This window comes from Gadus chalcogrammus, chromosome 22 (genome assembly GCF_026213295.1).
Source record: "Gadus chalcogrammus isolate NIFS_2021 chromosome 22, NIFS_Gcha_1.0, whole genome shotgun sequence".
NCBI classification, from domain to species: domain Eukaryota; kingdom Metazoa; phylum Chordata; class Actinopteri; order Gadiformes; family Gadidae; genus Gadus; species Gadus chalcogrammus.
In genome coordinates, this window is record NC_079433.1 from 16,720,120 (window position 1) to 16,732,223 (window position 12,104).

The 12,104-nt window shown below is 48.3% G+C and overlaps 2 protein-coding genes across 2 annotated transcripts; one reads left to right on the plus strand and one right to left on the minus strand.

Annotated features, from left to right (window-relative positions):
- Nucleotides 1–3,465: 3,465 nt before the first annotated feature.
- Nucleotides 3,466–7,109, minus strand: oxsm (3-oxoacyl-ACP synthase, mitochondrial). Its single transcript, XM_056582360.1, is given in 4 exon segments — nucleotides 3,466–4,491; nucleotides 5,674–6,023; nucleotides 6,025–6,655; nucleotides 7,081–7,109. Coding segments are annotated over 4 exon segments (1,413 nt in total). The 3' UTR covers nucleotides 3,466–4,088.
- ngly1 (N-glycanase 1) lies at nucleotides 7,083–11,483 on the plus strand. Its single transcript, XM_056582361.1, is given in 12 exon segments — nucleotides 7,083–7,208; nucleotides 7,310–7,424; nucleotides 7,525–7,737; nucleotides 7,835–7,997; nucleotides 8,445–8,664; nucleotides 8,793–8,914; nucleotides 9,078–9,223; nucleotides 9,543–9,653; nucleotides 10,062–10,373; nucleotides 10,925–11,102; nucleotides 11,293–11,333; nucleotides 11,335–11,483. Coding segments are annotated over 12 exon segments (1,845 nt in total). The 5' UTR covers nucleotides 7,083–7,107; the 3' UTR covers nucleotides 11,458–11,483.
- The last annotated feature ends 621 nt before the right edge of the window (nucleotides 11,484–12,104 follow it).

Here is a 12,104-nt window from a genome sequence, read left to right on the forward strand (position 1 = left end):
ACTCAAAACACTATTCTTCCAAGAGCACTTTATTCACTATCACCGACGGATGGCTCTGGCATCGCTATAGAATCACACTCACTCTTAAATCGTGCCTACTTCACCTTCAATGCAACATGCTTCATGTATTTAGTGTTCCTGAAGAGAGGATAATCCAGAGCGTTGAGGGAACACTGATGAGCTGGGAGCTCTCTGACACACACCCACCAGCAGGGAGACAGATCTGTTGGACGGAAGAGATAGATCCTGGAGCCAGAAATATTCCCTGAGAAGATGTCGGGCTTTCCTTAGTCTCAGGCTCCTCCACCACATTTGTCTCTGTCGAAGGTTTTCAAATTAAAAGAAAGATGAATAATTTATTTATTCATTAGCTGTACATGACATCCACAAGAGTTAATAAGAAATCTCTAAAAATGGCCTTAAGAAAGAAAGACATCCCCCTGTGATTAATCATCGATTTCTGCTCTGCGTTAACGTTATGAAAGTCTTCATCAAGAACCACTGAGTGTGTGAAGTGTATGGTGAGGCTGAGACAGCAGGCCAGGTGGTGAGGAAGGACCATTATATGGAGGGCCCCAGGACCACTATATTAAGGGCCCCAGGACCACTATATGAAGGGCCCAATAGGGCCCCAGAACCACTATATGAAGGGCCCCAGGACCACTATATGAAGGGCCCCAGGACCACTATATGAAGGGCCCAATAGGGCCCCAGAACCACTATATGAAGGGCCCCAGGACCACTATATGAAGGGCCCCAGGACCACTATATGAAGGGCCCCAGGGCCACTATATGAAGGGCCCCAGGACCACTATATGAAGGGCCCAAGGACCACTATATGAAGGGCCCCAGGACCGCTATATGAAGGGCCCCAGGACCACTATATGAAGGGCCCAATAGGGCCCCAGGACCACGATATGAAGGGCCCCAGGACCACTATATGAAGGGCCCCAGGACCACTATATGAAGGCCCCAATAGGGCCCCAGAACCACTATATGAAGGGCCCCATGACCACTATATGAAGGGCCCAATAGGGCCCCAGAGCCACTATATGAAGGGCCCCAGGACCACTATATGAGGGCCCCAGGACCACTATATGAAGGGCCCCAGGACCACTATATGAAGGGCCCCAGGACCACTATATGAAGGGCCCAATAGGGCCCCAGAGCCTCAATATGAAGGGCCCCAGGGCCACTATATGAAGGGCCCAGGTCGACTATATGAAAGGCCCAAGGACCACTATATGAAGGGCCCCAGGACCACTATATAAAGGGCCCCAGGACCACTATATGAAGGGCCCCAGGACCACTATATGAAGGGCCCAATAGGGCCCCAGGACCACGATATGAAGGGCTCTAGGACTACTATATGGAGGGCCCTTGTTAAGGAGCACAAACACGCACACACACACACACACACACACACACACACACACACACACACACACACACACACACACACACACACACACATACACACACACGCACACACACACACACACACACGAACACAACACACTCACGCACACACCACACAACACAAGCATACACAAACACACAACTGGATGTATATATTTTCCCAACAATGTGCTGGACTCCAGTCGAATGCTTACTCGCGCTATTGGGAAAGAAAGAAGAGGTCAAAGAGGAAGTTATCAAAACCATTGTGCGTTCATCATTGTGAAAAAAGTGGATCAAACACAACAGCCTAACATGGGATCATTAAGGACTATATTTCTATCTCCCTTCCTTGCGTTACCGGCAGACCGCTGCATTGCTGCCAGGAGGGGGGGTCGTACGTGGGCTGGCTACTCTTATAAAAAAGCCAACGAAATCTAATTTAGGGAGCGTTGCTTCCTCTCCTCTGGTTCTCTGCTCTCTCGTCTTGTCTTACTGCTGCTTCTATGTTTGAATGCATGTGCTGAGCTTGTCAGTCTTGACGTTCAGTTTTTGCACCCAAACTAGCTACCGTCACATGACCAAATAGGGACTAGACATCGGACTACTGCATGTTGTCGTGGAAATATCGATCATAACTATAATATACAATGATATACAAATTATATTGACCTTGTTAATATAATTACTAGTCAATTTAAAAGGAATTGTATGCTTTCCCGCAGTGTTACCTCACTTCCTCTCTCTGACTGAGAGGTGTTCATATCATTGGCATTTGCCATTGTAGCCACGAAGTCTGATACTCAGGCTATGCCAATCGACTGACTTCTTTGTTATGGAGATTCCTTTATCTGTGTTGCAGCCTTGCTTGCAGACTTGCAGACATGTCCACTTCACCCATTGTGTATCGCAGTTTAACTTGGCCTCTCCCGCTAATCCTAAACTCTCCATGATGGTCACTCCCCCACACCTTTGTTTCCTTTGTATTAACACACGATGTGAAAGTTTCCCTATAATAATCTTGTTCACTCATTGTCTCACATGTATCCTTGGTAACTTTGCCGCCTGTACTTTCCCATGATAATGCGTGCTCTAATATTAAATCAAATATTTTGCTGGCCGGCGTGTCCCAAAGATAAGTTTTTCTTTATCATATATAACCCAGCAATCATTTTCATGGGACAAAAATACCAAAGAAAATAACAATTTATTAATTTAATTTAATCACTTCCGATAGTTTATTCATAGTTTTGATATTTTATGAAAAATAAGCATTTATTTTTGCCATAGATGCTGTTTTACCCAACAAAAGGAAATCTTTGGCTTTACCTTTCGGGTTGCGAGGGCACATGAAGCAAACGGCCGCGTCAATGAAACAGCTATTCTCTGAGGTGGCAATCTGAATCCCTCAAAAGAGCCGGTTCTCCGCCTTACCAACTGCTCTCTACAGCCCCCCCCCCTGCTCCATGGGCCCCAGGCAATGGCCCCGTCCGCACTGTCTCTATCGACGCCCCTGCAACACACAGTACATACTGTTAGGCCTAACCGGATCTCTCCAAACACCATCCTTCCTTTACCATGCTTAAAATCCCATTATTATAACCCCTAACCTGACTTTCTATACTCTGATACAGCTCCACTAGAGAGGCTCTGAGCACCTTGTCCTCTGCACAATAACCGTTGTTATTTCCAGGAAGGCCTCAATAGAGGAGCCCCTTACATAACAACACGCTCACTCTGAAGGCCACGGCGCCTTGTTATCCAGGTATATATGGCTGATTTTCTGATTTTCTCCTCCAGGGCGGCGGACTCCTCGGAATGGAAGAGGTTTCCTCCGTTCCTCCACCCAGGCCCTTTCAGGATGTGTGTTGTTCGTCCCCTCATGGCCTGTTGTCTAGTTGGGGAGGGCCGTGCAATCAGGTCGCGCCCTATTGGCTAAATGGACCTCTAGGTGCTACTGTACAGCCATCATCTGACCTACTGTCTCCACCAGACTGTACTCGTGGTGCCTGTCCGACAGCACCCCCTGGTGGTACAGTTCTTTTACATTTCATATTCTTCAAATGTATATGTGCCTGGGAACCAGAGGAGGCTGAGAGCTGAGGTTCTATAACAGATAGGCATTGTCCTGGTCTGTAAGGCTAGACTATGAAGAACCTCCTGTAGATGGAGGAGGTGAAGGTATTTGACAACTGGCCAAAGTCTTATGAAACCATTTCTAACTTTTATATTTCTAACCTATCTATTTATACTTCAGCAACTCTAAACAATTCCTAAACCTCAACCAATACCTACTTAACTTTAGCGCTTCAAACTTTGTACCTTATCTTAATTCCAGACCCTAACCCTAACCTCAGCTTCAAACTTTACTGCCAAATCAAAACCTAGCATTAACCAAGATGCTGTGGGTAGATCTGCACCCAGCTACACTCTGCGTCCTTCTACAATAAAGTCAGATCCTGTGATCCATCTCTCAGAGTATTGATATGCTATCAACCAAATGACAGAAGGGTAATCTCTCCCCAACATGATTACAATTATATGCATGTTCAAAAATATTTATTACTATTTTACATCATCATTGCGAGACAAAACTAAATAAGACAAAGGCGAACATACGTGAGATAAATAAGGTCCTTACAGTAATGTTAGTTCATGTTTTATGTTCATGTATCATGGTCCTATGGTCGTCAGACGCTGGCCAGACACAGCGTGGCGTTGGTGCCCCCGAACCCGAAGGAGTTGGTGAGGGCCACGCGCCGGCCCGGGGCCCCCCACTGCTGGGCCCTGCAGGGGACATAGTTCAGGGGGAACTCGGGCTCCGTGCGGTCCAGGTTGAGCGTGGGCGGCAGGACGCCGTGGTAACAGGCCATGGCGGTGAAGGCCGCCTCCAGGGCCCCGGCCGCCCCCAGGAGGTGGCCGGTGGCCCCCTTGACCGACGACACGGCCACGTTGCCGGCGTGCTCCCCGAACAGACGCTGCAGCGCCGCGTTCTCGGCGGCGTCGCCCAGCGGCGTGGAGGTGGCGTGGGCGTTGACGTACGTCACGTCCGTGGGCAGCAGGCCGGCGTTCCTGAGGGCGGCGGACATGGACCTGAGGGAGGGGGGGGAACACTTTAGCAGACTGCCTGGGGGCCACTTCAGCATCACTCGATCAACAACCAAACCGGAGTTGGAATCAGGCTTCAGGTTCGATTTCAAAATGTGGGGATCCCTCCCAGATGCACTGACCAATCGCAACACCCTATGCATCGGGCCTAGAAATGAGGCCCCTCCCCTTTTCCCCCGGACCCCAGTTCCCAATTAACTGCACATGCACTTATCCTCCTTCTCCGGATTCTCAGTAGATTACAAGGTAAAGTACTGACATCTTAAACATTAGCAGATGTAGAGCAGTGAATTACTGTGATTTAAATTACTGTGACTGTGGAATACATTTATAAAGCAGGCGTTGTTTGACTTTGACTATCGCATTAACAAGTTAACCATAACATACAAGTAGTTATAAGTTAAGTGGGAGATAGAATGCAGAGGGCTCCATTCTTTGTGGCCGTCATAAGCCCTCCCGCCTCTTCCTCTCAGGATGTGGTGAGCCAGGTATAGGATTACTCTATTTAGGGGCCAATTTCGAGTCAACAGAGTAATCAGGGTTCATCTCAGGGGTGCCAGACGGTGTAAGTGAGTGACTGAATGTCCCTCAGTATGTACGCCTCATTGCCTGCTATCCCCAACCTTTTGCCTTTACATGAGCCAGATAATGGCTTCCTTTAGGATATGGTACACACATTCATATGGAAGAAAAAGTTTAACTTTGATTGTGACATTAATTCCTTGGCCTTAACATGTAATTCAATTGAGAAAAATAATGAGGTCTGCTGGATATAGAGATGACAGCTTCAGTGGTATCAACGTTAGGGGTCAAAGGTCAACTTGGAACCGGCTTATTGAAACATGGGAAGAATGAAGGGGTTCCTTTCAGAGGGCGGCTGTCAGGAGGGCTGATGAGTGACACGTGGGTTTCCCCTCGGAATGTGCTCCTTCATTGACTCTGCTTTTTTCAACACTGGTTACAGTCATGCAGGCAAAATAATGCTGATTCTCCATTAAAACCTCAGTAGTTTCCTACCATAATCCTACATTTAGTGAACATTCAACACACCCAAGCGGCATTCAAGTTTAAAACGTTTGTCAGATGGGATGCATTTGGACCTTTAGCTATTCCTTTCCCTTGGATCCAGAGTTTGAGTGAGACAAGGATGTGGAGTATAACACCGACCTGAGCGCTCCGTCCCCGTCCTCGCTGGGGGAGGTGATGTGGAAGGCCTCCCCGGACAGTCCGTAGCCCAGGACCTCCGCGTAGATCCGCGCCCCTCTCCTCTCCGCGTGGCCCAGCTCCTCCAGCAGCATCACGCTGGCCCCCTCGCCCATCACGAAGCCCTCCCTCTCCGGATGAAACGGCCTGGAGGCGAGGTGGGGGGCGTGGTTCCACTTGGTGGCCAGGGCACGAGCCCGGGCGAATCCTGCTAAGGCCAGAGGACACACGCAGGCCTCCGCCCCGCCGCACAGCATGGCGTCGGCATCACCGTGACCTATGAACCTGGCGGCGTCTCCGATGGCGTGGGCCCCCCCCTGTGGTGCACGCTGTCGACACGGCGTGGTTGGGCCCCTTCAAACGGTGCTTTATACTGATGTGACCTGCAGCCATGTTGACAAGGATGCGAGGCATGAAGAAGGGGCTTACTTTGGAGTAGCCCTTAGTTTGCAAGAGAATTGCAGTTCTACTTAACTCCTCCACGTCCACCATGGACATGCCCACGGCCACCCCTGTGTTCAGCTGTTCCTCTGGGGTTTGAGGTGACCACCCTGCGTCATCCAGGGCCAGCTGTGCTGCACCCAGAGCACACACACACGATCCCTGGGGACAGGGCCGTCCACTTTCGAAGCGGGTCGTGAAACTGTCCTCGTCAAACTCTCCTTCCCCTTTTCCTCTGGGCACAAGTGCAGCCACTTTACAAGGGATGGACTTGTATTCCTCCGGATCTAGAGCAAACGATCCCACCTACTCACCGTTGATCAGACGCTCCCAGGGCAGCGACGTGCCTGTCCCGAGAGGAGAGACCACCCCGATGCCAGTCACCACCACCCTCCTGCGGGGAGGACATGTTGAGCTGGGACGGCTCCAGACTTGGCTTGGACACACACACGACCTCTTGTTTACAACGGTGCGTTGTTGATGTGTGGACACGCGATAGGGAAGCCTGGACAAAACATGAATAAAACGGACATATTATGGGGTCTCTGGCGGTCGAAGTGGAAGGGGATTAGACGATAAATTGACAACCAAACGATAAAGTACCTGTCAGTCTCTCCAGTATGTCAGTCTACCCAGTCTGTCACTTTGTCACAGCGGGGATCTAGCGAGCTAACGTTAGGCAACCTCTGTTAACGCCTGTTTTAAAAGTTATTCTCTATAGTCAATCGTAGCGCAACGCAGATTAATGTTTCAGAGTAGGTGTATTTATTTAAAAGATCTCTAAAAATAAGAAGTTATTTTTAAATTTATGTATTTTTTATTTTGCAAGTTATTTTGTTCAGGCGCTATTGGGTCAGGACCAGGGCCTAGGGCCCCCTAGGTGAGGAGGAATTGAAGTCCGACTTTTTTTTTGGTCGACGCTACACACACATCACAACTCTGTTATAAACTTGGACCATGGCTGTGTCACCGGGAGTGCTGAGCCTCTCGGAGAACCCGGACCCGGAGTTCCTGGACGCCGCCAAACTGCTGATCACCTACGCAGACAACATCTTAAGGTAAAGGTTGAAGAAGAGCTGTGCTGTGTGATGATTGTCGGCCGAGCTGTCATCGTCTGGATATCAGACGTGATCAACGTGTGTCTCTGTGTCTCCTACAGGTATCCAAACGAAGACAAATACAAATCCATCCGCATAGGCAACGCCAAGTTTTCAACCAAACTGCTGCCGACTAAAGGCGCAGTGGAGTGCCTCTTCGAGATGGGTTTCGAGGAGGTACCGTCGCTAGATCTGGTTGCCAATATAAAGTCTGGATGTCCTATTCGATGCGCGCAGGATAACCACGAGCCTCGACACATAATGATCCTCTTTTTAGGGCGATACACACCTGGTTTTCCCGAGTTCCGCATCGGTTCACCAACTGAGACGCATAAGGGAGTCCATAGCTGCGGAGAAGGACCAGAGACTGGGTAGACCGTCTTCTCAGCATCCTCCTCCGACCACCACCACCAGCACAGCTTCAACAGCAGTGTCTGCTGCTACGCCTAGCCTGCCAAGCACCCCAGCTCCCTCAGCAGAATCCCCATTGGTATATGTTCTCAACTATGTTTTATATACATTTATTGCAGCTATTTGAAGATGCATGTTTGTTGTTAGAATCAATGTTTAACTTCCTTTCTTCGCAGGTGGGCAGCATGGGTTTCTTTTTGACTCTGCAGTCCAACTACCAACATGTCATGGTGTACGAAAGCCTGGAGCTCCAGCAGACGGCCAGGAGTAAGCTCCCCTATGAAGAGCTCTCAGCAGCGGCTGTAGAGAAGTTAAACGTGGCTAAAGCAAGTGATCCAGGTACAACCAAACCGTTCTGGCTGTAGAGATTAAAGAATGGATGTTGGATGACCTGCATGACTCGGCATATACGGGCTGTGTTCCACCTTTTAGGCTGAATATATTTTGTAAAGGAGTCCTTTAAACGGCTGGATGGTGCAGCCACATTGAAGACCTAGCTATAACATTGGAAAGTGGAAACATGTTATTCTGAGCCCTTTCAGTACCGACCTGAAATCTGTTAAATATCACACCCGACATGTTTCACTTTCACTTTCACTTTCACTTTCACCTTCAATGCATACTAAGTAGTATAACAATAACATTTAAACAATTTCATACCTGGTTTTAAATATCCCCATGATTGAAGGTCGATTTTGCAAACTCGGCACAGTGGTAATAACATGCAGGGTATTTATAACTATTACTATATGTTGTGTGTTTTTTTCTTTTGTTTAATTTCTTTAGAATGCAAGCTTGGAAAAGAGGACTTTCTGGTCATGGAGTTGCTGAGATGGTTCAAGAAGGAGTTCTTCTCCTGGGTGAACTGCCTGCCTTGTAGCCAGTGCGGCGGTGAAACAAAGACGGCGGGGTCCCTGAACCCGAGCGCTGAAGACACGCGCTGGGGAGCCCAGCGGGTGGAGAGCCACTATTGTCAGTCTTGCCATGTTGCTACTCGGTTTCCCAGGTGTGTCTCTGTGTTTACTGGACGGTCCAACACGAAAATAGTTGTCATTTAGGCAGCGGATACAGTGAACCCCTTGTCATCTGGAGCACAGCCACACATACAGACCACTGTGGTTTATTATGGTTCAGGTACAACAACCCAGAAAAGTTGCTTGAAACCAGAAGAGGTCGCTGTGGAGAGTGGGCCAACTGCTTCACACTGTGTTGCCGAGCCGTGGGCCTGGAGGCCAGGTATATCTGGGACAGTACAGGTGAGGTTTCTCTTGGCATTACACATTTAGATCTTCAAAATAAGATCAGGTTAGAAATAAAGGCGGTGTTGGATATCATCATTGGAAGTCATTCAAAAAATGTAATTGCCATGCACTTCAGGTTAAATAGTGTAAACGAAAGGGCAATCTCCTGGCTCCCCAGACCACGTGTGGACAGAAGTGTACTCATCGGCCCAGCGGCGCTGGCTGCACTGTGACCCGTGTGAGAACAGCTGTGACAAGCCTCTGATGTACGAGGTGGGCTGGGGGAAGAAGCTGTCCTATATTCTGGCTTTCTCCAAGGACGAGGTGAGAGCTGCCTCCCTCTCTGCACCACACCTCCAGCTAGATATAGTGGCCTGGGCTTTTGTCAATAGTCAAACATGTATTTGATGTACCTCTCTTTTTACCAGTCGACTTTATTTAGTCAAGACATTTCATACACAAGGCAGACGTGCTCTGTGTTTCATATTAACTGAAGCCTGCTTATCCATGTTTTGTTTTGACTGACAGTTTTTTTATTCATACAATTGAGCCGTATATTGTCTGTCTAATCGAAGTCCTGATTCCAGCATATGATTATGGGTGAGGCAGTAACCCCAGATGGGCCGTGTCTCTGGGCTTGCAGGTGGTGGATGTGACCTGGAGGTATTCCTGTAATCACCCAGATGTGCTGACCAGACGGACCAAGGTTCAAGAGGCCTGGCTGCTACGCACTATAAGCGGCCTCAATGTCACGGTACCTTTCATTATGATCGTTATTCAGTACAAAACATTTCTTAAGCCTTTAAACCACTTGTATAGAAGGGTTGCTAAATGTGCTCATGGCCTTCTACTGTAGCTGCACTACATGACACGATGTACATGTTAGTTCTTATTTTACCACATGAGGAAACTATCAAACTCATAATAACAGGTCTGTGGGCATTTATCAAGTCTCAACACGATCAATTCATGAATCTTCAATCACTAACTAACCTCCCGGTGTTGAGTCTCTTTGGGACGAGAAGCCTATTCATAAAGAGCTTGTGGTTTTTACTAAGGCGTGCTATTTCTGTAGCAACACCAACATAATCTGTAGAGATGTGGGTTCCTGTGTATGGAGTCAGCGAGTGCTGATTCCTCTGTGGTCGTGTGTTTACTGAAGAGGCAGCAAGGCGTGGGCCCAGAGAGGAAGAGGGAGCTGGTGAACCGGCTGCTCGTTGAGCTGGTGGAATTCATCTCGCCCAAGAAGCCCAAAGCGGGAGACCTTGGTGGCCGCGGATCCGGCTCGCTGGCCTGGAGGATAGCCAGGGGAGAGGTGGGCGCTCGGGAGGCCGTGCCCCAGGTACAGTACAAGTTTAAAAGAGGCCAGACACTAAAATACATTTTTGTAGAATCTAAATGGCACAAGAATTCAAATATTTATAACGTGACACGTTCAGCAGCGGCCCAAATAAATATTTGGACAGTGATCAAGGCTTAGAAAAACACATCACAAACGGTGAAATGACTTCTGATGACACACAGCCACTGAATCAGCACTGACGGTTCACATGTCCGCCAGGTGTGCGAACAACCGTTCACCAGCCCCGACTTGAGAGGGAACAAAAAGGGGCTGCTCCAGTGCGGCTAACTTTGCCCAGCGGGCCAGACCATGCTTGTCCCACGTCGATGAGGTCATCCACTGCTGGGGAGCGTGGCGTGTGAGGAAGGACTTTGTCTTCAGAGGTGGCGAACGCTGAGATGGTTGGTCGTCGTTTTGGAGGCATGATCTTTTCTTTTTCAAACTTCATTTTATATTCACGGGCAGGGAGGTAATCTGCAGTGTTGCTGAATATCTATAGCACACACACACACACACACACACACGACACACACACACACAGACACACACACACACCACCCACACACACACACACACACACACACACACACACCACACACACACCACACACACCACACACCACCCCTTCTTGTATATTGATAACTGCTGTTCGTGCTTGTGGGTGCACAACATGTCGTCCCCAGGTGTACATCGCTAGGACAGAGGGGTCGCCTTGTGGGACGCTCAGCTGGAGGTTCGACTGCGCCGACGCGGGCGTGAAGATGAAGGCCGTTTCGGTCACCACACACAGCCAGACGTTCAACTCGGGGACGGTGGTGTGGAGGGTGCGCTCAGGCCAGGCCATTAGCGAGTTCCTTGGAGGTATGGGGACGCTGTAGCACCAGGACATGTGGACGATTTAAAACTGACCACTGTCGTCACTCAGCTGCTCTGATACTCGGCCTCGCTGGCCCATTACCTTCAACAAGGGCTTAAGCACTGCTCATTTTTATTGCCCTTGATTACATTTGGCAATTATGTTTTTTTCTTTTTGCGTTGTCTGCATACACAGATGGGAGTCTGCAGTCATTCCCACTCTCCGGGTCTACGGAGCTTGGTCATTGAAGCCGAACTCTGTGGCGGGGAAGGAGCGTTGTCATGGCAACACGCTCAGCTGTTCAGGCAGAGTTTGACCGAGACGGCGGAACCTTCCATTGAAATTCTCCTACATTTATGACGCTTGAAGACGTCAGTTTCAGGACGGACTTGGATGAATGCAGATTTAGGATCCACACCATCCAGCTCCTTAAAGAAATAAATCTACACTAACCAGCCACCTAAAGAAATACATTTACAGTAAGCAGCTCCCCAAAGACATCTAGACTAACCAGCTCCCTAAATAACATTGGACTCCGCTCTGAGCAATGTGGGGTTGAAGGGGCTCTACCTTAAATGTGTTTCCTACTGTTGAAGTATAATATTTGGTTGTCATGACTCATTTCTCTGGCTAACAAGACAAATAACCGATGTGGCATGGCTAAATAATACTACTTTTATGACAGCCACAAGACCCCCAAAAAATATTTAACCCCCTCTCAACTAGTCAAAATATCTCAGAGATTCTATCAGATATGTAAATCAAATGGTAAATATTTAAATATTCTATGTTATTTTTCTTCTTGTAATCTCATGTCACCTTTCTCAGAAATTGTGATTTGTATCCTTTTTTCCAAAAATTCCTATTCGGTTATGTCTAATGAAAGATTGGGATGATACTGTTTATTCTGTCACTACTGAAAATGCTGACCCTAATGATGGTATATGTGATTAAAAACAAATCTCTGCATTCGCCATAATAAAGATATTTTGACCAATTTGTTACCG